The 27,607-nt window shown below is 37.5% G+C and overlaps 1 protein-coding gene across 1 annotated transcript in view; it reads right to left on the reverse strand.

Moving 5' to 3' along the window:
* Positions 1-27,607, reverse strand: part of LOC136875925 (protein sneaky) — a 209,621-nt gene that overhangs the window by 61,405 nt on the left and 120,609 nt on the right. Inside the window, exons 6-9 of the mRNA XM_068228258.1 lie at positions 16,381-16,512; positions 11,689-11,803; positions 8,663-8,803; positions 7,507-7,658 (exon numbers count right to left, since the gene is read on the reverse strand). Of these exons, the coding sequence (XP_068084359.1) occupies positions 7,507-7,658; positions 8,663-8,803; positions 11,689-11,803; positions 16,381-16,512 (540 nt within the window). The remainder of the gene's footprint in view (positions 1-7,506; positions 7,659-8,662; positions 8,804-11,688; positions 11,804-16,380; positions 16,513-27,607) is intronic.

Here is a 27,607-nt window from a genome sequence, read left to right on the forward strand (position 1 = left end):
AATGCCGAATCTAGTGATGGTAGAAAGCTTTTGACACTTTTTCCGCTGTTGCATCTTCAAGGGGGATACTTCCATCCAGGATCTGAAGCGGTCAATACAGTTTAAACAGTAGGTAATGCCATTGGAGGGTGGCAGCGGTCCGATGAGGTCAATGTGTACAACACAGAAGCGATCATCAGGCTCCTCATATTCTTCAAGTTGCAATTTAGTATGTCGAGTGGTCTTTGTTTTCTGGCAGCTGATACAGGATCTAGCCCATTGTCGTGCATCCCTTCTTATGCTAGGCCAAATAAATCGAGTAATTAGCATCTTCACTGTAGTCTTTATTCCAGGATGAGTGAAACCATGTAAATGCAGAAATATTTGGCGATGAAATGGCTTCAGAATGTAAGGTCTGATGTTTGCAGTGGAAGTGTCGCACCAAAGCTTTCCTCCTGATGGAAGCTGATATTGCTTAAAATGTTGGGATTTATTGTCATTCTGAAGTTGCTGCAATTCTTCATCTTGAAGCTGGCTCTTAGCAATTTTGTCATAGTCCATTATTGATACTTCATCAACTCTAGATAATGCATCGGCAACAATGTTGTCTTGACCACTGACATGACGAACATCAGTTGAAAATTGCGATATGTACTGCAGTTGTCTCATCTGCCTAGGAGATGCCTTTTCGTTTCTTTGCTTGAAAGCAAATGTGAGCGGTTTATGGTCAGTGAAGATAATAAAGTTTCTGCCCTCCAGTAGATGTTTGAACTTCTTTACAGAAAGATAAATTCCCAACAATTCTCGGTCGTAGGTACTATAAACCTTCTGTGACTGACCCAGCTTCTGTGAAAAGAATGAAATCGGTCTTCAACTTCCATTTTCCAATTGCTGGAGTACAGAACCACCCGCAAAATCTGATGCATCAGTGATCAGTGCTAGAGGCAGGTCAGGGTAGGAAAAGCTAATAATGCTGCATTTTCGATATCATATTTACACTTTTCAAACATTTTCTTCACTTCCTCAGTCCACTGAATAGGTCTATTGTCCTCCTTTCTTGCTCCCTTAAGGTATTGCACGTTATAAATTTCATAAATTTCATAGTCGTGCAGAACAGCTTGAGTTTGTGCAGCATCTTTACGGAGCTCATGGATTTTGTCAGGTAACTTGTAATCCAAAATTGCTTGCACTTTCTGAGGTAGGGGACTAGAGCCCTCTGGTGTTATCCAATATCCGAGGAAGCCCAATTCATTTACTCCAAATACTGACTTTGAGATATTGATACAAAGTCCATACCTAGAAAGTCGTTCCAGGACTAGTTGTAGATGTGATTTATGCTCTTCTATACTGGCTGATGCGAATAAAATATCATCCAAGTAAGGAAACACAAAATCCAGTCCGTACAGAACTTCATTAATAAATCACTGAAATGTTGAAGGTGCATTTTGAAGGCCAAAACTCATAACGTTAAATTCATATAGTCCAAACGGTGTGATGATAGCAGTCTTAGGCTTATCTTCTTCAGCTATAGGTATCTGAAAGTATGCTTTGAATAGATCAATTTTGGAAAATATTTTCTTGCCTTGCAGAATACAGTGGAAATCTTCTATCCTGAAAACAGGGTAACGGTCTGGAACGGTTCTTTCATTTAATCGCCTATAATCACCACATGGGCGTACTGTGCCATCCTTTTTGGGAACCATGTGAAGGGGACTAGCCCATGAGGATTTAGATGGCCTAATATTCCATTGTCTATCATGAATTTGAATTCTTGTTTTGCCTCTTCCATACGTTTTGTATCTAGCTAGAAAACACGGGTGGACCTTCAGTGGTAATATGTCGTTTGATATCATGCTTAATTTCTCCAGGAATTAAATTCGGATTAGCTATATCTGGGTACTGAAACAATAGGTCTGAAAATTTAATGTTTTGACTCATGGAACTGACAGCATTTTCTTCTGAGACTGGCATAACTTCACCCTCAGTGCAGAGCTTGGTTACACCATCTATCAATCTCTTGTTGCGCACATCCACTAGTAACTGGAATTTACTCAGAAAATCAGCTCCCAATATGACCTTATTGATCTCTGCTACAATAAATGGCCACTGGAAATGGCGTCGAAGTCCTAAATCAATGGTACGTAGTTCAATTCCGAATGTAGGAATTCTGGTCCCGTTAGCAGCATATAATTTGTAAGTCAAATCAATTTTAGATTTTGGTGTAGCTGGGACCAGTGAGACATCAGCCCCACTGTCAACTAAAAATTGCAATTCCGATTTTTTGTCCGTGACAAATAGGCGAGTTTTGCGACTATTGACTTGAGCAGTGAAATTCGCCGCTAATTCAGCTGCAATTTCCCGTTTCCCTGACCTGACCAACTACATGGAGGAGTACATTTTTCTGGTTTACAGTGGCGTCCAAATCGAAAATGGTAGTAGCAATATTTGCCTCCGGGGTTAAACCTCTTCCTGGATTTACTACGGCTATTGCTACGATGGCGATGTTCACCCCTATGCTGAGATCTACTCTGATGACCGATGGATAATGAAGATATTTGTTCCTCCTGTCCCGAAATTCGAGCCATGATGTCGTTCATCGTAACAGGGACGGCAGGTTGTTGTTCCCGGTCACCATGTTTAACTGAATATGATTCATGACGGGGATTCATTTCCATTATTTTATCGGCCATGATAGCCACTTTATCAAGACCTTCATCACTAACACCACAGAGTTTTTAAGACCTTATCCGATCTACTCTGGCTAAAGCTTGCATTTTGCGCAATAACTGACTAGGCTTCTGGTCTCCCAACTCAATTCCACCCTCTTAATGCATTTATCCTCAGTTTCCTTAAATATATTTAATAGTTGTTCCTTAGCCAACGAGTATCTGTTCACATCACTACCCTTAATAATGTCCCATATATTTTCTATATATTTAGGATCTAGTTGAGATACTAAATGGTTAAATTTAGTTTCTTTTGCCTTAATTTTACAAATATTAAACTGAGCCTCCGGTCTCTCTGTCCAAAAAGGTGGAATTTTTACGCTAACCTTATTTGCTTCTGGTCGATCTTCAGGCACGCTTTCGTTATTCGCCATATCTTCTCTAGATCTCGTCGGGGTCACCAATATGTAACACTCTTGTTAATATTATTGTCTGGATGTGGTCCAATATAATATTCACGTCTACCTAGACGTTTCATTACTTTAAATGTTGCCGGCTGAGTGGCTCAGACGGTTAAGGCGCTGGCCTTCTAACCCCAACTTGGCAGGTTCGATCCTGGCTCAGTCCGGTGGATATTTGGAGGTACTCAAATATGACAGCCTCATGTTGGTAGATTTACTGGCACGTAAAAGAACTCCTGTGGGACTAAATTCCGGCACCCCGGCGTCTCAGAAGACCGTAAAAGTAGTTAGTGGGACATAAAGCAAATAACATTATTATTATTATTATTATTATTATTATTATTATTATTATTATTATTATTATTATTATTATTATTATTACTTTAAATGTTTACACTGACACTATTAACACATCATTAAACAAGAATAACACACTTGTGCTATCTATATATATAAAATAACTTGTCCTGACTGACTGACTGATTCATCATCGCCGAGCCAAAACTACTGGACATAAAGAGATGAAATTTTGGGGATATATTCATATTAAGACGTAGGTGCTCGCTAAGAGAGGATTTTTGGATATTCCTTCGCTAAGGGGGTGAAAACGGGGGTGAAATTTTAAAATGAGTTGCTCTATATCTCAAAACTTTAAAAGTTTACAGATGTAAAAATTGGTATTTAGAATCTTCTTTAAAAATAAGGAAACACGTATTTTTTTTTTTTTCAGAAAATCCCAATAGGAGGGGTGAAAAAGGGTGAAAATGGGGAAAAATGGGTTGAATGCCTTTAATCAGGATACCGGTACCTATATCTCAGAAACTGAAGATATTACAGACCTGAAAATTGGTACTTTTGATCTCTTTTAAAAATAAAGAAACACGTATTTTTTTGTTTTTGGAAAATCCAATTAATGGGAGGGTGAAAAGGGGGTGAATTTTTAAAATGAGTGAATCTATATCTCCAAACTTTTAAAGTTTGCAGATGTAAAAATTGGTATTTAGAACCTTCATTAAAAATAAAGGAACACGTATTTTTTTGTTTTCGGAAAATCGCAATAGGAGGAGTGAAAAGGGGCTAAAAAGTGGTTGAATGCCTTTAATGAGGCTACTTATATATCAGAAACTGAAGACATTACAGACCTGAAAATTGGTGTTTGGGATCTCCGTTAAAAATAAAGAAACACGTATTTTTTTGTTTCTGGAAAATCCAATTTAGGGGGGGGGTGAAAAGGGAGTAATATTTTAAAATGAGTGTATCTATCTCAAAATTTTTAAAGGTTATATATGTGAAAATTGGTATTTAGAATCTCCTTTAAAAATAAATAAACACACGTATTTTTTCGTTTTTGGAAAATCCAAATATTGGGGGTAAAAAGGGGGGAGGGTAAATTTTTTAAAATGAGTGTACATACATCTTAAAACTTTAAAATTTACAGATGTAAAAATTGGTAGTTAGAATCTCCTCTAAAAATAAAGGAAAACGTATTTTTTGTTTCCTGTAAATCCCAATAGGGGTGTAAAAGGATGAAAAATGGGTTGAATGCCTTTAATGAGGATACATATATCTCAGAAACGAAAGATATTACAGAACTGAAAATTTGTATATGGGATCTCCTTTAAAAATAAAGAAACACGTATTTTTTTAGTTTTGGAAAATCCAATAAATGGCGGTTAAACAGGAGTGAAAAATTGGGTGAATTTTTGAAAGACTATATCTACAGATTATCTTGGAAACGTAAAATGTTACAGACGTAAAAAGTGGGTGTTTGTAATCTCCTGTAAATCTAAAGAAACATAGGTGATTTGTGTTTGGAAACTCCACTTAAGGGGAACTCAAAAGGGGTGAAATTTTAAAATGAGAATTTTTACAGTGTATCTCAAAAAACTTAACATGTTACAGAAGTGACAAATGGTATTTTTTTATCTCTATTAAACATAAAGAAACGTGTATTTTTAGCTTTCGGAAATACCACTTGGGTGGAGGGAGGGGGGTAAAAGTGACTGAAAATGGTGTTGAATTCTTTTAATTAGGCTACTGATATCTCAAAAATGAAGATGTTACAGACGTGTCTTATGGCGACGACTGGATAGCAAAGGCCTAGGACTGGAAAGGAAGCAGCCGTGGTCTTAAGCTACAGCCCCAGCATTTGCCTGGTGTGAAAATGGTAAACTACGGAAAAACATCTTTAGGGCTGCCAACAGTGGGGTTCGAACCCACTATCTCCCTGATGCAAGTTCACAGCTGCACGCCCCTACCCACACGGCCACCTAGCCGATTTTCTTTGTACTCTTCCTATCACTGTATTTATGTACTGTATGCATGTATCAATAAATTTGACCAATTTTGGTCTTCGATTGATCTGTATTGACTAAGATCATGAAAAATGCCAGGGTTATACAATTTATAAGTTTATATAATTATTACTTGTACAAGTTTCGAGAGATGGTCCACTCTCTTCATCAACAAACTTAACATCTCGAAACAAAATTCCTCATATTCTAAGATAAATTAATACTAAATTACATTAAAAACATAAATAGTTAAAATTGTTATTAAGGAAACATTTTAGTGCGTGCGTGCCTGTGTGCAGTTGTTTTTAATAACATTTTACGATTTTGTTCACATCTGTAGCATTATTAGTGTTATTAGCTGCCATCCTCGGAGGCCCGGGTCCGATTCCCGGTACTGCCAGAAATTTAAAAATGGCAAGATGACCGGTATATGTTGAAATGGCACATGCAGCTCACCTCCACTGGGATGAGCTGCACCACCTCGGGATGAGGACACAAGTCTACGTTGTCAGCCCTGCAGTGTAAGATTAGCATGCCTGCCTCTTATCCAGAGGCCCCGGGTGTGATTCCCGGCCAGGTCAGGGATTTTTAGCAGCATATGAGGGCTGGTTTCGAGGTCCACTTAGCCTACATGATTACAATTGAGAGCCCTCTGACGATGAGACAGTGGCCCCGGTCTAGAAACCCAAGAATAGCGGCTGAGAGGATCCATTGTGCAGACCACACGACATCTCGTAATCTGTAAGCCTTCGGGCTGAGCAGCGGTCGCTTGGTAGGCCATGGTCCTTCGGGGCTGTTGCATCATGGCAGGTTACGATTTTAAATATTTATGTTTTTAGTGTAATTTAGCATTAATAGATCTTAGAATCATGAACTAGAAGCCATCATGCAGAGGTTAGACGAGCAAAGCAGAGAATATGGTCCTGAAAATCAACAATAAAAAGACCAAAGTGATGGTTGTAGACTGTTTTAATAACAACAGACCTGCCATAATAAGAATTGCGGATTATGAGGTTGTCAGTCACTTTGAGTATCTAAAATCTGTTGTCACAAACACTGGAGACTGTGAACCTGAGATCCACAAGCGCATTGCGATTGCAAGAAATTCAATAGCAAAACTTACTCGCATCTGGAAGGACACCTCCATCACTTCCAAGACAAAGCTCACCCTCATTCAAACTCTGATCTTCCCTATCACGACCTATGCAGCAGAAACTTGGACAATGAAGACGGTGGATTGCCACAAGATTGATGCTCTAGAAATGTGGTGCTATAGGAGATTACTGCAAGTACTATGGACAGCACACCGTACTAATGAATCGATCCTGCAACAGCTTGGCATCAGAACAAGACTATCAACCCTTATCTACCATAAACTACTCAGATATTTTGGTCATGTTGCCAGAAGACAGGAGGCAATGGAAATACTTATCTTAGAGGGAAACATCAAGGGCCGAAGACCTAGAGGACGTGCACCGTTACGATGGATGGACCAGATCAAGAACTTGACCAGGATGAGCTTACAGCAAGCAAGTCACCATGCCCAAAGCAGAGACTCCTGGAGGAATATCACCAAAAGGATTGTCGCATGATGCCACTACACCCTTACGAAGGGTTGGACTAAAAGAGAGAGATCTGAGAATATGAGGAATTATGTTTTGAGATGTTAAGTTCACTGATGAAGAGAGTGAGCCTTGTCTCGAAACATGTACAAGTAATAATTATGTAAGCTTATGAACTGTATAATAAATATTGACAGTGGGAACCCAGCAATTACCTATGGCATTTATCATGTATGCATGTATGTTGCAAAGTTGTAAACTTGCATTCGGGAGGTAGTTGTTCGAATCGCACCGTCAGCAGCCCTAAAGATGATTTTCTGTGGTTTCACAGTTTCACACCTTAATTAAAACCATGGCCGCTATCTTCTCAATCCCAGCCCTTTCCCATCCTTCTGTCGCCAAAAACCTTTGATGTGTTATTGTGACATTAAACAACCAGCAAAAAAAATGTATGTATGAGGAAACGTTCCTGTTAAGTCTGTTATAGCTTGATTGTTTTTTCAAAACTAAAGAGTATATATCACAAGTAATCAATTTAGCTTACTTCAGGTGGAGCTATCTTCAATTCATATTGCATCTTAGCCTTTTGGAAGTTCTTGGAGAAGGCAGAGCCTGCTTTCTTCAGATAACTGTAACCCTCGCCAAACCCAGGCTCTAAATCACCAGCTGCCGTACAAGTTTTACGACCTCCAATTGCTATACAGCAAAATATACAGTTCCAGCATTACATTATTAATCACATTTCATGTAATATAAACCAGAAACATGGGCAATAAACAAAAGTTGTGTAAAGTATCTTAAGGCCTTCAAAATGTGGTGTTTCCATAGCATCATTAAAGTTTCATGGATAGAAAAGGTGACAAATATCGTGGTATTGCACAGAGTAAATCAGAAGAGATGTCTGATAGAAATTCACAGAAGATGTCTGTCTTTCTTGGTGAGGCCACACCTTATGCCATTCTTAGCTGATGACAATTATTGTGGAAGGATTCATTAACAGAATGCAACCTCAAGGAAGACCAAAATATACACACTGTATCTCAAGCAAATCCAAGAAGATACCAGAATGGGAAACTACGTAGCAATGAAAAGGGCTGCAAACAAGCATACAGCTTGGCATCATTTTGTGACAACAGACCAGTCTGTGGAGTGAATATTTGATGATGATGATGATGATGATGATGATGATGATGACGATGACGATGATGATGATGATGATGATGATGATGATGATGATGATGATGATGATAAACCTATGAGATCATCATATCATTTTTATAATGTACAATTCAGTATACAATAAATATAAATTAGCCTTAATAATGTCTGTCTCCATAACATAATTATGGATAGCACTATTAGCTGCCATCCTTGGGAGGCCTGAGTTTGATTCCCAGTACTGCCAGATATTTAGAATGGCAGGAGGGCTGGTATGTGATTAAAATGGTTCATGGAGCTCACTTCCAATGCAGGTGTGCCTGAAAAGAGCTGCACCACTTTGGACTGACGACGTGAGTTTACTCTTTAACTTAAAGAAATAAGCAAATTTAATTTTACAATAGTATCCATGTCCGAAAATTTTGAAGGAACATAGTGTGTTCACTGAACACAAAATAATTTTAGACCTCTCTTATGTAAAGAACTTTCTAAAGCTCTAGTTTTACTCCAGTAGCAGATAAAAGAGAAATTGTGTTACTTACCATCAATGATGTTACAAACAAAAGTGAGTTTCATAGGCCAACAGAGCAGCCAAGCAGCTACCCATGAGACTTTCTCGTAACACCGGTCATATGATTTTGAGAATGCTTTCCTACAATTGCTGGCAGCTTTATCCATTATCTCTAGAAAAATCAAAATTTAGACAGTTAGTTATTTGCACATACACACATTTAATGTTTAAGAAGCAGAAGAAGAAGAAGAATATAAGAAAGCTGCTATAGATAATTGTATCTGAAAATGGAGAGAGCTTATAGACAAATTAAAAACATCTGCATCAAGAAATACATCTAACGTAAAGAAATAAATGAAAACTTGTTTAAAGCCACTATATATATTTATTTAATGAAGCCGAGCTTCCAGCCAAATTGCATTGGCCTTCATCAGGGCATGTGCCTCTGACAGTGAGCAAAGAAATTCGAAGGAACATGGAAGTCATGACTGTACTATCCACGGCCTACCCTACTAATTGGACTCAAGGATCGCCGCGCTTGAATCCCATAAGCCAGTCTGACATAGCAGAACATTTCTATAGTATAGACCCTGAAATCCTCTTTGACCAGGCGAAGGTCATCGCGCCTGTAAAAGAATTCTATGCTCGACTGGTAAGGGAAGCCATAGAGATAGAGATGCACCCAAATAACATCAACAGGGAAAACGGCTTCAAATTATCAAATACATGGAGACCTGTACTGCAGAAATACATACACAACACCATCTTGGCACAGGGGGACGCACTCAAGAAACTGTCAACAGAGGGCGGTTAATTATTATTGCTATATTAAAATATAATTGTTAATTATCTCCAGTGTAATGCCAATACCATATTGTTGTGATCAATGTGTATTATATTATGAATATTAAACATTTTTACCATTAATTATAAAGCCATCATTGTAAGGGGCAGTCCCTCCTTCGTGCTAACAGGTCATTAGGACAATACTCAGAATAAATAAATAAATAAATAAATAAATAAATAAATAAATAAATAAATAAATAAATATGGTGAATGAATAAATGTAGCTGAGGAACAAATCACATTGAACACATGATGTAGAAATATCTACAGGCCATTTGGGTTTTGGTTAATCTTTTGATCATTAGATACCGGTACTGGATATAAAGACTTTCATGGAGTCTAGTCCATAAGGACACAAGTTTTCTTTTCAAATACCCTTGCACATATCTTTTACAGAAACGCTAAAAGAGTATGACATGTATTCTTCAGTTTTGAGAGGATTTTGTATGTTTCAGTGGGTTAGACACTCATATTCTGTATTTAAGTTGTAGGATCAAATCCCAGTACAGTTGGTGGCTGGCATTTAAGAATCAGAAGATTAACCGTCACATTAACCTGCAATTAGAATTGCATATTTTTGTAATGTAACTAATATTATGATGCCTGTCAGACAGTTCATTAAACAATGTTTTCTTAATTTTGTTATTGTTTATTGAACTTAATTATTTTAAAAATATGTTTTCAATCACAATGATGCAAATCATAAAAGAAAGAATTATATTACGGTAATATACGTATTTGCAGGATATATTTCATTTTTTTGAGACACCATCAGCCACTTATTTCCAGCATAGATTAAAAATAGACAGTACAGGCAGTAAAGATTTGTCATTCACTCATGATTCCTAAACAAACATGCACTTATGCCCACTAAGAACAGAAAAAGTAGTGCATAAAAATGCTGGGTAGGAGTCTATAAAATAACTGAAAAACACACATACACTTGTTCTTGTTATACTTACGCATTTTTTAAAGCCTATGAGGTAGAATCATCCTTGTAAAATTGGTCTTGTTTTAAATCCATTGTTGATAAAACATCTCGCAGATGATTCAAAGTGATAATTGAGGTAGTGATTAATCTACCGTAAATTGTACAGAAGAGAGGACTCCTCAACATTCAAATAAAGATTGCATTAAATAATATGGATCTTTTAAACCGCTGTGAAAAATGTTGTAGAATGCAGTATTCTATTTGGGAATCCCCTTTTTATTTCTCACAGCTGATGCCTCTCAAGTGGTGTGACCGGTCTTTGCGGGCTGTCTAAATACCCTCGTAGCCATGTGAGGAGATCTGTAACTTTTCTTTACAACCTCGTTAATGTGATTACCCTGATGAATATCATTCCGTATATTAACACCTAGGTACTCACAGTGATTCCCAAGAGGTACTATCACCCCATCTACACAGTACTTAAAACAGAGATGACTTTCCCTTTTGGTAAAACTTACAACTTGACTTTTCATCCCATTTACCATCACACCATTGTTTGCTGTCCATCTCACAACATTGTCTAAGTCTTTCTGTAGTCACTCGTAATCCTGTAGCTGATTTACTACTTTATACAGTATAACATCATTTGCAAAAATCCTTATCTGTGATTCTAGTTCTTTACTCATATCATTTATATATATACTGTATAAAAGAAAACATAAAGCTCCAACAATACTGCCCTGTGGGACCCCCTACTCATTATTACAGGATCAGATAACATTTCACCTACTCTAAATCTCTTTCTATTTTTTTAGAAATGTAGCCTTCCATTCAACCACCCATTTGTCTAGTCCAATAGCCCTCATTTTTGTCCATAATATTCCATGATCTACACTATCAAAAGCCTTCGATAAGCCAAAAGCGATACAGACCATTTGACCTCAAGAATCTAAAATATCGGCTATATATTGCTGGTATCCTTTTTATTTTTATTTTTATGAACAGTTACAAGTCATATTCCTGCAGTTTGGATTCCACATAAAACTGCAGTACTATGACTATGACCACAAAAAACTACAAACTTCTTTTTACACTAGGACAGAGACTGCAAAATACTGTTGTAAAACAGATATCTTAACTCAAGCATCATCATTAGAACATATTTCTCCAAAAATGGATAAAAATAACCTGAGGATTCTCACTTCATTTTAGACATATTTTACTGCATCATTTCTGCAACTATTATTATTACTACTATATAGTAGAACTTTTTATGTTACCTTCACAGCGCATTTCTAACTTCTTTTTGTAGCCTTTCTCATACTTTTTATCTTCTGTATCTTTCAGATGAGGCTGATACTTTGCCTTAAGCTCATCCCAACGTTTGGTGTCACCCTAGGTAGGTAGAGGAAATATTTTAATCATTAACTTCCTGGTAACAATAATACTTTTTACAAACAATGAAAGAATCAAATCATTAGAACATTTATTAAAAAATCAGTATGTTTGATCAATATTTAGGAAAGAGAGCAAACATTAACTACCTATTATGGAAAGTTTTGATGATCTTATGCTAATCCTGATCTTAATATTTGATGTAAAAAAAAAAAAAAAAAGAGAAAAACTAGAAGTAGGCCAGTGGCAAAGCGTGATATTTTTTGTAGGGTAGGCTGAGTTTTAATGAATCTCGAAAATAACAAACGTGCTGAGTTTCTCAAAAATCACAGCCTTATTCTACTTAAGCCATCAGAGGTTGGAACCTCCTCCTTCCATTCACGAGTCACATGCAATTAAAATACAATTAACTAAATTGTATTTTTCACTTAAACATTGATAAGAGAATCGAAGTGTTATTTCAAATTAATAAAAATAAACCTTCACAACTCTGTAAATGCATACATGAGTACATTAGTGAATCCTAAAAAGTATTATATATTTTATTACTAGGCCTATTATGTTTGGCAACCATTTGAAGATAAAAAGTTGTAAGTGTTTTTCTAATATAGGCCCAACAGTGATTCATGTACTGTAATAATAATAATAATAATAATAATAATAATAATAATAATAATAATTAAGCCATATTATTTAAAGCATGAGGAGTCACATACGGTCTAAAATACCAGCATAGCGGACAGCCCAGTTGCAAGGTCAAGCAAGTAAACCAAAATCAGCAACACTGACAAAGGAAGTCCATTTAAAATTACTTTTTTTTTTTTTTTTTTTTGCGTCACGCCGACACAGATAGGTCTTATGGCAATGATGGGACAGGAAAGGCCTGAGAATGGGAAGGAAGTGGCTATGGCCTTAATTAAGGTACAGCCCCAGCATTTGTCTGGTGTGAGAATGGGAAACCACGGAAAACCATCTTCAGGGTTGCCAACAGTGGGATTCAAACCCACTATCTCCTGGATGTGAGCTCACAGCTGTGCGCCCCTAACCACATGGCCAACTCGGCTGGTCAAACTAACTCTCAAGGACAGGACGTAAATATAAGACACTGCAAGTTCGAAATTGAAAATTGCACCAAAGCTGCTGAAAAAACTACGATGCGAAGAACTATTTCTTCCCTGCATAGAGAAAGTTAAATCTCCTAAATTCTACAGGTGAACCTAAAATTACTCTAAATAAAGCAGGAACACAGAAAATTTGGAGGCTTGCATTCAAAATAGTTTTCACTATAGCAGTGAACATGTAAACCAGACTCCACACCTTCAGAAGCTACATTTTATGGAATTGGTAGATACATTCTACAAATTATGTATTTCAAAGTAACACATAATGAGACTATTGTCTTAAATTAGTTTTTTGTGGGTGTTCGTATTTATGTTATATGTTCAGTAAATTTATATGTCAGAAAACAATGCTATCTTGCAAAAAACATCATTGACACCCCCCCCCCCATATCCCATATTTTTCATTATACTGTACTGTTCTTCCAAACACCCATAGATTGCAGTAGTTACTAACAACTGGCTCAGCTGACAACCAGCGTTGTGGGTTTCTCCCACCGTGACAACCAGCAGTTCCTTGGGCAATCCTTAAAGCACATGGTTTTAAAATACACTCCCTCCTCATCCCTCGCATTATGTAGTTGCTACTGCTAGCGCACACAGCAGGCTGACTTGAGGTGAATAACTATTGGTTGTCTGCAGAGACATGTGCTAGGCAGTGTGAGTTCAAATATATAATAGTTGAAATATCAAATGAAATGCACTAATAATATGGAAGAAATTAACTTGAGGATTTAAGGATAGGCTCAGCCTTAGAGCCTTAAGGGACGCCTCACCCATGAAGTAGGCCTACATTGTTATTTCAAACTTGAAGATGCTCAAACCAATGTTAGAAACCCTATTCATTCACTTCAAATAGATTGTTGGCATATTAAGTCATGTTCAGTATACCATATTTACCCACATCATTTTCCTCCTTTCATAACTCTCCCACCCTTAATTTTGAAATGGGTATTTGGGGGAAAATAAACATTTGCATAATTTTCCTGCTATGATTATGTAAAAGTTTTCTGTTATCAATAAATATATTTTCAATTTTCTGCAAAATTTATGTTTATGAAAAGATCTATTGTTTCAACAGTTCATCATCAGTTTGCAGGCAGCATTTGAGAAGCCAGGACCACTCAGCGAGTGGTTAGCTATGAATAAGGAAAAACAGGAGTCACAATGCACAGATTAAATTAACAGTGATCACATTCACATAAAATAACAGCAATTGTGCTGCAGCATGCAGAGCTATCACTGGTGCACTACTAATGCAAACAAAAAGAACTGTTGCAGTGTACCAGTGTGCCTTGCCATTTCAGAAATCAAAATAAGGCCAGGATACAGAAATTGGAAAAGAACTGTTAAAATATGCAACTGGATTAAGGTTAAGAAATGGCTATCATAGGGATGTCTTCCTCCAAAGAGAAATCTACACAACCACCCTCTACCAGTTTTAAACTGTGAGGTTATTATATTATTTTCCTTTGCAATTTCCAGCTCTTTAACTGTAGCATTTCATGTGGAACAGAACAACCATAGCTCAACAGGTAGAGTGTCAGATGCAAAATCCAAAGCCTATGGGTTCAGTTCCCTCAGATATTTGGTTGGTAAATTTTATTCTGTACTTAAGATATCTTTGGCATGTACTATACGTACTTGCCGGGTTGAGTGGCTCGGACGGTTGATGCGCTGGCCTTATGAGCCCAACTTGGCAGGTTCGATCGTGGCTCAGTCTGGGGCTATTTGAAGGTGCTCAAATACATACGCCTCATGTCAGTAGACTTAGAACTCCTGCCGGACTAAATTCCGGCACCTTGGGGTCTCCGAAAACTGCAAAAGTAGTAGTTAGTGGGATGTAAAACCAATAACATTAATTACTATATGTACTTAACACAACCTAAGAAGTAGAAAATCTATTTGAAATATAATGTGGTCATGACAAGTAAACATTCAGTTCATTTACAAAAAAACCCTCATGGCAGTACAGCCCTGATGGGCCTTAGTCAACTGCTGCTCAGCCCAAAGGCCTGCAGATTTTGAGGTGATACATGGTCAGTGCAACAAATCCTCTCGGTCATTATTCTCGGCTTTCTAGACCTCGGCTGCTATCACACTGTCAGATAGCTCCTCGTTTGCCCCTTGTAGACTGTGTAGACCACAGACCAGGTCTCAGGCCCTGGCAAAAATCATTCACGCAACCTATTTTAGAGATAACTATCAATACAAGTTCCTCTGTTTGAAAACCATTTCTGTGTAAAAGAAAAGACTCAAATAAAAATGTTCTTGAAATACAGTGGTAGATCTTGACTGGCTTGATTGATCTTCAATGGGAAATGAAAAGGTATGAAGTTGCATTGAAAACTGCAATCCAGTTGGGCAAGGAGATCTTCGTTATTCATTCTTCATTCAAAATAGAGAATATATTATCTTTGCATACTGCACATATTAACTAAAATAATCAGTCAGACAACAGCTAACAATTCAACACTGATGGTATATCCATTCAAAATGTTCTTAAGTTTTTAAAGTCATTCTTGTACAGTAAACCAAAGAGGTTGATAATTCATAAATGTATTTTAAATCTAAGAAATACAAAGGTTATTTAGTATACAGGCTATATTGCAATACAGTATTAGGCCCTACAAAGTACAGAATAGCTAGTGCAGTACAGAATTAGAACATGGCAATCAAGGCACACCTTCATTGACCAGACTTGACATGCTTATTGGTTTGAAGAAACTGCTGATCTTTTGTTGTCTTCCTTTGACATTAATTTCTTTAATAATTAACTCACACAGATAACTCAAATGTTCACAGTATGCAGATATGTTTTCATTGTTATTTTCTTCAACATATTTAATGACAATGTTTAGATGGTCTTTAATTTCACTAAGTTTTGGCTTAGGGTTAATAATATCACTACCAAGCAAGTTAGCTGTGCGGTTAGGGGTGCACAGCTGTGAGCTTGCATCAGGGAGATAGTGGGTTTGAACCCAACTGTCGGCAGCCCTGAAGATGGTTTTCTGTGTTTTCCCATTTTCACACCAGGCAAACGCTGGGCCCCTACCTTCATTAAGGCCACGGCCACTTCCTTCCCACTCCCAGCTGTTTCCTATCCCATCATCGCCATAAGACCTATCTGTGTCAGTGAGACATAAAGCAGACTGATAAAAAAATAATATTTTGGGCTCAATGACCTAGATGTTAGGCCCCTTTAAACAACAAACATCAATAATATCACCAACTTCATCCTGGTCATACTCATCCGTTTCACAGCTTTCTGCAGCGATCACACTTTCAACAATCTCCTCCTCTGCATAGTTTTCATCATTGTGCTTGTAACTCAGATTTCTACTGTAATTGCATTTATGTATTATCAAACAGCTGTCTGGATTAAGCAAAGTCCAGACTAATGGGGTCCGGATTAATGAGGTTCTACTGTACTCGATTAGAAGCAAGTAAATAACCTACCTGTAGAGCATCAATGTATTCATTCTCCTCCTTTATCATTTGTATCTCAGACTCATCCTCCACTTCTTCAGCTATGGGTTGCACAACATCTGCAATGGAATGGAGTGTCTCTTTAACTTCTCCCATGTCTGCCTGTGGGGAAGAAGTTCATCTTATCCAAGGAGGTTCCTTCAATATAGAGTATATCAAACCTTAACAGCAAATCTTCAGGAGTGGATTCTTCAGATAAAGAGAACAAGAAATGGTATGACAAATTCATAATCACAGAGTTATCCAACTTTTAGTAACGTTAGTGCAATTCAACACTGTTGCATTGCTACACTGAATACTTCTGTAATTGCAGCTGGAACACTGTTCGCATATCAGATGAAATGTTCAAAGTAACCTCCTCCTGCCTAAACACAAGCCTCCACTCGTCATCACATCGAGTGGCGAACACAATCAGAAATGTCTGGTGTAGTGTGTACTGTCTGACAGGCTGGTCACAGTGCACTGCACACAGAGAGTTGGTTCATCAACAATAGCAGTTAAATACACAACAGACTTAACATATCCCCAGGGAGTTTAAGTTAGGAGAGCATGGTAACCAAGCAAATGCCAGGTAACTCTGCATTTATAAATTTCTGGATCCATGTTTTTCCTTCTCTTTATATGGGATCTCCATTCTTGAAGTTTTGCCATTGAATTTTGATACATCCTGTATATTGGTAAAGGATCTTATCTGTTTAGGAATGTATGGTGTCATTCTTAAGGAATAGAACTATTAAGAGGATTAAAAGTGTCGTTCAATTGACATACACAGAGCTGGCAACACTGCAAATAACTAACTGGACAGCCAAGAGGAGGCAGCATAAAATGGTTTGGTGTTTCCAGTAACAGCTCAGAATATGGTCGATCTGAAAATCACATCTGTTAAGTAGAGCTAAAAGTTGAAGCAACATCCATGTTTAGTAGTTGCGTCCAAATGAGTATAAAATTGTGTGATTAAATTCTAGTGCAAAGAAGGTGCTTTGTCTGGGGAAACTCTCACAAAGTTTGCTTGTCCTCCATGCCACACATCAACACACTACCAATGTAACAATGGACAGCTGGCACTGTTTTTGCCAGAATCTTATGGATCACCTGCCTTACAGCCAAGATCTCTCCCCATGTAACAGCCTTGTCATGCTCAAGAAAACACTGAAAAAGTAAGCAGTTACTGATGCAGCAGAAGAACAATTTGATTAACAACTACTGCCCTTTGTTGTGGGGGATATAGAGAATCTTAATTAGCATTGGGACAGCTGCCCGAGTAATGGGGGTGATTACTGTAGTATGCTGGTATGTTATATCCCTACGCAGGCGGAAGTATTTTATGTCTGTACGCGGACCGAAAATATGGCAAATTAAAACTCATCTAGAATTATCAAACACTAGTAATTAACATACATATGTGCATAATATTAATTAATTACCAAGATTATTGGGTGTACTCCAATGCAGAGATCCATAGGATATTATTGAATTTTTCACGGCAGCATGTTAGCGCAAAAAAGGCATAAGGGTCATTCCACAAATAAGTTATTATGCCAATCAAAGCCCTGATATCAGATAGTGTTGGAGATGAGCAGTCTTTGATTCTACTTGTACTAGTTGGAGGTATTACCTGTTGTTTCCATTTATTTCCCTGAATTACGGTTTCCCGGTGAATTATGTCAAAATATCAGTATAAGAAAAGTGAAAAGTACTCTGAAGGCTCAGTTGCCATGTTAAAATATGAATGTAAAATTGGTCCTTCATTAATATTATGTATCAGAATGGTACTTGAAGATCATGTGTCCAAGTTATTCATGTCAGTCCTTTCGTCAGCTGTTTTGTTCTTTGGGGCACTTGAGCCGCTCTTGCACTGAGAAGACTCACTACTTGAATTTCCGTCTTTGGATACTTCAAATGGAAAAATCACTTTCATCTGCATCCATAGAGTCCAATATTGAAGCAACCTATTGCTCTCTGACTCTCTTCTTACTAACCATGTTGCAAAATAGCTATAAAAATCACAAAAAGCCGGTCTCAAAACTCGCGACACACGCTTAACTGAACATAATAGCCTCTCACAGCTTGTAAAAATCTAGCAGGGAGATAACACAACTCTGTTCGAGAATTCTTCTTTCAGCTAGACCTGTAAGTGTTGTTTACTGCCACCTGTTGAGGGTTTATTTTTTTTACTACTACGTCCACTCATGATGCATCTCTGACCATTTAATATATTAAATTCTGTTTGCAGGCAACCTGTAATGGGATTTAATACATTAAATTCTGCTCTCTAAGAGATATTCTGATATATACCTAGTGCATATTGTCCAATTCATATAGTGGAAGTTTCTAGACACCAGTCTATGTTTCAATTGAACAAACTTTATAAAACCAAATACGGTAGGTTCTTAGCAAAGCAAAGATGTGAAAATGAAGTTAAATACAAATAGGAGAGAATGCAGACAACAGACTAAGAAACAAAACAGTTATTACAAACCTCTAAATAAAATGAGCATACACACACAAAGAACTATTGAGAATTATGGAACAATAATAATGAAAGAATGAATGAATCAATTGTGATAGTACATATATCACACCCCAAAATTATATGTAGAAGTTAGAGATATTATTGTCAGTATTCGATTTATTATTATTATTACCGGTATTTCATTTGTATGTTTTGTCATTTATATTTATAAGCTGGAAGATATCCACATATGTAGGTATGAGTAATTTGTTTTGCATGAGTGGGAAAACATTGCTTTAATAACTCTGGTAATTTGAATGAGTCATATGGCTGCCCCAGTGCTTGTGTCGGGAAATTCATGAGTCATGTATATATCCCAGCCTGATGAGATGAGCTTGTTGTTGTATTAGGAAAATTTGGTGATTCATGTAAAACTCCCGAGAGTTTGTTATTGTCTTGGGAGGAAGAAGTAGTTCAGGGCTTGGTCTTGACTAGAGATCACTCATGATTGGCTGGCAAGTACCAATCCAGACGTATCATCTGAGAGGAGGGGGATGTTGATGTCTATAAAGGTTGATGATACGGCGGCAACCGAAAACATTGTAAGGGTGATTGTGAAGGTGATTATAAGGTAACTACTACAACTAGAAGCAGTAACACTGTATGAAGGAACGACAACTGACACACTGTACGAGAAGGAAGTAGTGCTGATACACGGTACTGGAGTGACACGGCTGCAATGGACTGGACTTCAAACGTTCGTGGAGCGTAGTCTTGTTATGTTCATGGAAAGTGAATGATTGTGGAGAGTGCTTGCGCATTAATTAGTGTAGCACTTGTGGCGGCCTAGCATTATATGTTGGTGAAAGCTACCTCAGACTTTCCATAATTTATATTGAGGATCGACAGACGTGTGTATATATCTTTACAACAAGTGTTAAAATATGTGAACACAGTAGTACAAGGTACAGTATCTGTGTGATGTGATAACTGTCGATTATGAGAATCGGTAAGTCGAATTGATATAGAGACAGTGAAGGGTATTTATCTTCATACATGTACATTGTTTATTGGACTATCTACAAATGGTAGCTTAGTTCTCGCTTTCGTTTTCCCACGATTTTCATTATTGTTGTTGTTGTAAATATGGAGTCTTCCAGCAATATTTTATGTGTGTATTATATGTATAATGTTGTATGTTGATGAGGTGCTCATGCACGGAATTTGTTAAGAATATAGGTAGCTATTTTAGAATCAGTGTTATTGATGAACCTAGGTGCAGTTCCTACCTAATTAGTCGTTTTCAGGAGGTTAGGTAAGGCCTGCAGCAGATGTACCAGTACGCAGCATTATGTACACGCCCTGGGATATACAGTTTATCATGCTCTTATCTAAATTCGAGGGAACCATTCTGGTGAACTCTGGCGCCCATACTACGGACATTTTGGTTAATTATGCTTATTAATTTTATTAAGTTTTTGAGTAATTTTATTTATATATTTTTATTCATGATTTTATTTATTATTATTATTATCAAAATAAGTTACAATTGGCTTCCCAACGTGGGGCTGAATGATTGGTACATCTATTAGGCTTATAAGCGTAGGTGCACTTGTCAGGTGTGGATGGAATTCTGAAAACTATGTCAGTGAAGTGTTTTATATGTACGTGATTTGTATGTTGGAGTATGAAGAAATGTTGTAGTGAGTCGAGTATTATAAAACTGAGAAATAGAGAGGTTGTTAAAGTTACTAGTACTATGAATCAGGACAAGAGAAGTCAAAAGAATTCCACCACATTGAGTTTATCTAATTTAAGTGAGAAAAGCAAAATGGCTGATAGTAGGAAAGATCAATCGGTAACGATAGGTGAGGAACCGAGTAACCCGTCTCAAACTCAGAACGTAGGGGATCAAGGCGAGGCTTCAATGCTCATTATGCTTAAATCGCTACTTAATGAATTGAAGGGTGAATTAAACAGTAAGAATGAAGAGTTGAAGGTTGAATTGTCTAGTAAAATTGACAGTCAGAGTAAGGAATTAAATTCAGTGAGTGTTGAATTAAATGTTGTTAACAGTAAAAGTGATGCATTGTCCAGTAAAATCGATAATAATAATGTTGAACTGTCCAGTAAAATCGACAATAATAATGTTGAATTGTCCAATAAGATTGATAGTCAGAGTAAAGAGTTGAAGAGTGAATTGAGTTTTTTAAGTAATGAAATATACAGTATTAATAGTGAATTAAATTCAGTTAGTACGGAACTGTCTAGTAAGATTGAGAATCAGAGTAAGGAATTAAATTCAGTGAGTGTTGATTTGTCTAGTAAAATTGATAGTTTAAGCAGTGCTGTGAATGGTAGAATAGATGAATTGAACCAGAAGTTTGACCATCAAAGCAGGGAAATTCAGGAAGTCAATAATAAGGTTGAATCTCAACGCTTGGAACTGACCGAGAAAATTGAATGCCGATTTAATGTAGTTAGAAAGGAATTTGTTGAAAACAGCAAGGAATGCGACAAGAGAATAAAAATAGTGGAAGATAAAGTCGAAGAAATAGATAGAATTAAAACCAGCCAGAATGTTTTAGTGAAGCGAATAGATGAAAAGACTGAGAAATTGGAGAAAGACCTCAAGTCAGTAGAAGGAAATGCCAGAATGGTAGTTGAAGAAGGAATTAAAGCATGTCATGTAAAGTTAAGGCAGGAGATCAGTCAAATCCAAGTAGGTAGCAGCATATGTAATAGGTACGTATCTTGTATGAAGGACTCTGAATTACCCAAGTTTAATGGTCGGCAGTTTAATCCGATGGAATTCTTGAAAACGGTGGAGAAACGGTTTTCCAAGAATCTTGACGATGGTTTGATCGAATGGAGTATGGTTGATGAGATGTTGGATATTGCATTTGTTGGAGAAGCGAGATCCTGGTTTCAAGTTTATAGACAGGGTATTTCGAGTTTGGAGGAATTTAGGGAGAAATTTAGTTCTAAATTTTGGAGTGATGCTATTCAGGGAAGGGAAAGAGATCGCGTGCTATTTAGCAGGTATAAACCTCAGGAAGGTGTATCTATGACGGAGTATTTCTTGGCGCATGTTCTGATCAGCCAGAATATTGAAGGTCTAGCATCGGAGAGAGATACAGTCCGCCAGATGTTGAGGCATTTTCCTGAGAAGGTCGGATTAGCTGCATGTATGCAGAATATTGTTACGATTAAGGAATTAGAGCAGCTGTTAGAGAGGTTTGATGCTTTGGAAGGGCAGAGGAGGACTAGGCAAAGTGAAGGTAGAAATTACGGGGATAATGGGAGACAAGGTAATCAGGTAGCGGGAGATAGGAATAATCAGAATTTCAGTCATTCTTGGCAAGGGAATCAGGGTGGTAATTCCGGAAGGGGAAACAGACAGTCTAATCAGGGAGGTAATCACCAGGAATATTTTGGCAGAAGACCTAATCAAGGGGAATCAGAAAGTAGGGGGCGTACGGATCAAAGACCGCCAGATCAAGTGCCGAGACATGATAATAGTGAACAGTCGACGTCAAGTAATTTAAACCGGAATCGGACTTCTTAGTTTGGTCAGATAGGCAGTCCGATACCGAAATTCTTATTCACGTGATGAAACAGGTAAGTTACGAGGTAGACGTGAAAGAGGAATTATTGTATGACCATGTGTTTTGTGTTCAGAGAGATTTTGAGAATAGGGGGCGTGATGAAAGTAAGAAAGATGTGTCGGATGTCTTACTTTGTGCTAGTGGTGATGGTAATAGCGGTGCTGCGATCGATAATCTTGTAGAAGTTTCTGAAATTGAAAGTGAAGTTTTTTGTGAAGTTGATGAAGGTTGTTTAGTAAGTGAAGAGTGTTTACGGAGTATACATCATGAGGATGTTTTTGTTGATTTAAGTGTATGTGAGGAGAGTAAAGTGAGGTCCATTATGTGTGAAAATGGTGACTTTGAAATTAATGAAACTTCTGATAAGAGAGTCGAAAGTAGCAGTGTTGTTGGCGTTAAAGTAGTGCAAGTGGTAGCTGATATGGAAGGTGGTGAAGATGGATTAATTGTTGGGTCATTAAGTAGTAATGACAGCAATTTCAAAGTGTATTATGGTAAGAATTTCAGTAATAGAGTGAGCGTGTGTGAGAATGGAAGTGTGTGTGAGATGAAAGAAAGTCTGTTAAAGCGAGTGCGTAATGTTTTATTTAAGTCTGAGAGTTGTGTGAATGATTTGAATGACGTGCTGAGTGATAGCGATGTGGAATGTGTGAAAAAGTATGTGATCGGTTTGCTTGCATTAATTATGGTTTTGTGGAAGAGTAAACGTAGTGAGATTCCCGCGCATTTCAGAAAGAGGGATTTCTTGGTTATGAATGTTCCGAATGAAAGCTTGTATAATTCTTGTGTGACTGGATGGGATGAATGCTTGTGTGTGAGATAGTGTATTCTAGATGTAGTTAGTTTCTATTACGGTACGCATTCCTCACTTATCGATGCCAATTTTAAGTTTATATATAGTTTTTTCATTGTATCAGGGTCCATATATTGTGGAAAGTAGAATAGGCAAGTGTGCTTATAGGCTCCTGAAAGTAGAATAGGCAAGTGTGCTTATAGGCTCCTAACCGCTGAAAATAAGGTCCTTGGGACATTTAATATCTATAGCCTTCGCAGATATAAGAGATAGGATCTGCACCTTGGATGTATATATTATCAATTTTAATGTATGTGTACAGTAGCAAGAAAGGATTGTGTTCTATGGTATATGAAACAATCGGAGTTGTGTGTATATAGCCATATTATTATTATTGTTTGGACAAATTGTATTTCGTGTGTGCGAATACAATGCAGTAGACGCAATGTATATATTATTATTACAGTAAATTATGTGTTCAGTTATGCCATTATAAGGTTATGTATGAAGTTCTGTTTTATGGTGAATCATAATATGTGATATCTTCGATTCACCAAGGGGGCGTTATGTGATAGTACATATATCACACACCAGAATTATATGTAGAAGTTAGAGATATTATTGTCAGTATTCGATTTATTATTATTATTACCGGTATTTCATTTGTATGTTTTGTCATTTATATTTATAAGCTGGAAGATATCCACATATGTAGGTATGAGTAATTTGTTTTGCATGAGTGGGAAAACATTGCTTTAATAACTCTGGTAATTTGAATGAGTCATATGGCTGCCCCAGTGCTTGTGTCGGGAAATTCATGAGTCATGTATATATCCCAGCCTGATGAGATGAGCTTGTTGTTGTATTAGGAAAATTTGGTGATTCATGTAAAACTCCCGAGAGTTTGTTATTGTCTTGGGAGGAAGAAGTAGTTCAGGGCTTGGTCTTGACTAGAGATCACTCATGATTGGCTGGCAAGTACCAATCCAGATGTATCATCTGAGAGGAGGGGGATGTTGATGTCTATAAAGGTTGATGATACGGCGGCAACCGAAAACATTGTAAGGGTGATTGTGAAGGTGATTGTAAGGTAACTACTACAACTAGAAGCAGTAACACTGTATGAAGGAACGACAACTGACACACTGTACGAGAAGGAAGTAGTGCTGATACACGGTACTGGAGTGACACGGCTGCAATGGACTGGACTTCAAACGTTCGTGGAGCGTAGTCTTGTTATGTTCATGGAAAGTGAATGATTGTGGAGAGTGCTTGCGCATTAATTAGTGTAGCACTTGTGGCGGCCTAGCATTATATGTTGGTGAAAGCTACCTCAGACTTTCCATAATTTATGTTGAGGATCGACAGACGTGTGTATATATCTTTACAACAAGTGTTAAAATATGTGAACACAGTAGTACAAGGTACAGTATCTGTGTGATGTGATAACTGTCGATTATGAGAATCGGTAAGTCGAATTGATATAGAGACAGTGAAGGGTATTTATCTTCATACATGTACATTGTTTATCGGACTATCTACAAATGGTAGCTTAGTTCTCGCTTTCGTTTTCCCACGATTTTCATTATTGTTGTTGTTGTAAATATGGAGTCTTCCAGCAATATTTTATGTGTGTATTATATGTATAATGTTGTATGTTAATGAGGTGCTCATGCACGGAATTTGTTAAGAATATAGGTAGCTATTTTAGAATCAGTGTTATTGATGAACCTAGGTGCAGTTCCTACCTAATTAGTCGTTTTCAGGAGGTTAGGTAAGGCCTGCAACAGATGTACCAGTACGCAGCATTATGTACACGCCCTGGGATATACAGTTTATCATGCTCTTATCTAAATTCGAGGGAACCATTCTGGTGAACTCTGGCGCCCATACTACGGACATTTTGGTTAATTATGCTTATTAATTTTATTAAGTTTTTGAGTAATTTTATTTATATATTTTTATTCATGATTTTATTTATTTATTATCAGCACAAAAAAGTTACACAATCAGTCAGTCAATCATTATTGGTCTGAATGTAGAACTGTCACTGAGGTGACAGATTCCCTACCAATTGTTTATCTAATCTTTCCTTAAATGTTTTCAAACAACTTCAAAATTTATCAAACATTTACCTTTCTAAATTATTCCATTCCGTAATTGCTCTTCCTATAAATGAATAGGTGTATCTGCCCCAAATTTTTCCTCTTGAATTCCAACTTCTTCAAATTATGATCTTTCCTACATTAAAAATTTCCACTCAAGCTTATTTTTCTATTAATAATAATTTTGTGTGGTTATTTTTAGCGAAGTGCAGCCCTTGTAAGGCAGACCCTTCTACGAGGGTGAGCAGCATCTGCCCTATATAGGAAACTGAATGTTATTGCATTCAAATGAAGATGATGTATTTGAGGCTGTGGCGAAACTATGTCATCCCTCCGCCACAGGAACCTAGAGGGCAGCAGCTGGACCTCATTACACTAGGCAACTGCCCGTCTTCTTTATGATTTCCATGGCAGCATTATTGAAACGAGATACAGTAAACAAATACATATTGTCATCTATGGGCAGCATTGTAGGAAACGACAATGTAAAGTTCTGTACAAAATAAATAGGCAGTTCTATTCAAATGTTGTGTTTACTGTAGCTGGGTCAGTAAGTGTAATCACCCCCACATTTGGTGACCCCGACGTGATTAATATAGTGTGATAAGTTTTCTACATAAAGTCAGTGCTGTTCAATCAATCAATACTGATCTGCATTTAGGGAAGTTGCCCAGGTGGCAGATTCCCTATCTGTTGTTTTCCTAGCCTTTTCCTAAATGATTTCAAAGAAACTGGAAATTTATTGAACATCTCTCTTGGTAAGTTATTCCAATCCCTAACTCCCCTTCCTCTAAATGAATATTTGCCCCAGTTTGTCCTCTTGAATTCCAACTTTATCTTCATATTGTGATCTTTCCTACTTTTATAAACGCCACTCAAACTTATTCGTCTATTAATGTCAGTTCACGCCATCTCTCTGCTGATTGTGGAGGAGGGTAATGTTGTGTGTGGTGTGCGAGTTTCAGCGATGTCAGGGACAACATGAACACCCAGTCCCCGAGCCAAGAGAATTAACCATTTATGGTTAAAATCTCTGATCTGACCAGAATTGAACCTGGGACCCTCTGAACCACAGAGTTCTGCACTAACCATTCAACTATGGAGCTGGACATTTGCCTGTTAATGTCTTTCAATGCCATTACCCCACTGACAAAGTGGTGGTGGTGGTGGTGGTGGTGATTATTGTTTTAAGTGGAAGTACAACTAGGCAACCATCCTCTATATAACATTAATCAGAGAGAGAAAAATGGAAGGGATCTGACACTTCAAAAAATGAAAACATCGGTCAAAGAAAGACAAGGGCCACAAAGGGCAGGATAATGAAAAACTCCCTAGGCCTCAGGATCTTAATACCATCTGGGTCAGAAAAGAACAAGAGTTGTCCAAGGGAGGTCAGATAGGAAAGATGAAAGTGAGGAGCCAGGCACAAGTAAGTGGAAGCAATACGAGGACTCAGTTAAGTGCCCCATGGTTGTCAACCCATGCTCCCAAGTTGAGAGCCCTGGGGCCCCTTTTAGTTGCCTCTTACAACAGGCAGGGGATACCGTGAATGTCATTTTACCACCCCCACCCACAGGGGAGCCACTGACAAACCAGAACATACTGCTTTGTCAAGCAGCTCATTTCCTAACTACCAAGTCTTCTGAGCCCAAAAATTGTAACATTTTTGTAACACTGCTCTTTTATTTCCCGATATCACCTATTCAAAATGAATAGGTGGTTTTCAATAAATTAATTGTTAAACATTTTTAATATATTGAATTTCAATACGGTCAAACTGAAAATACTCACACTACTCTTTTGTCGGAAATCACTCAGAACAAATTGTGCTGCTTTTGGGTCTTTTCCAATTTTCAAATTAATAACCGCTGGTGGGGATACTATACACTGGAACCACACTCTCATTGGGGTCTTACCAGAGACTTATACACCCTCTCCTTTAAATCCTTACTAAATACTGCAACCCCTAAATACCCTCTTAGCCATATGAAGAGATCTGTAACTTTTATTTACAACCTTGTTATTGTGATAACCCCAATGAAGATCTTTCCTTATACTAGCACACAAGTACTTCACCCCATCAGCACAGTAATTCAAACTGAGCTGATGAATCTCGCAACCTGACTTTTCTGTTTACCACCATACCATCGTCGGTGTCCATCTCACAACACTGTCGTCTTTTTTGGAGTTGCTCACAATCCTGTAACCTATTTACTACTCTGCGCAGTATAATATCATC

This window comes from Anabrus simplex, chromosome 6 (assembly GCF_040414725.1).
Source record: "Anabrus simplex isolate iqAnaSimp1 chromosome 6, ASM4041472v1, whole genome shotgun sequence".
Classification (NCBI taxonomy): Eukaryota; Metazoa; Arthropoda; class Insecta; order Orthoptera; family Tettigoniidae; genus Anabrus; species Anabrus simplex.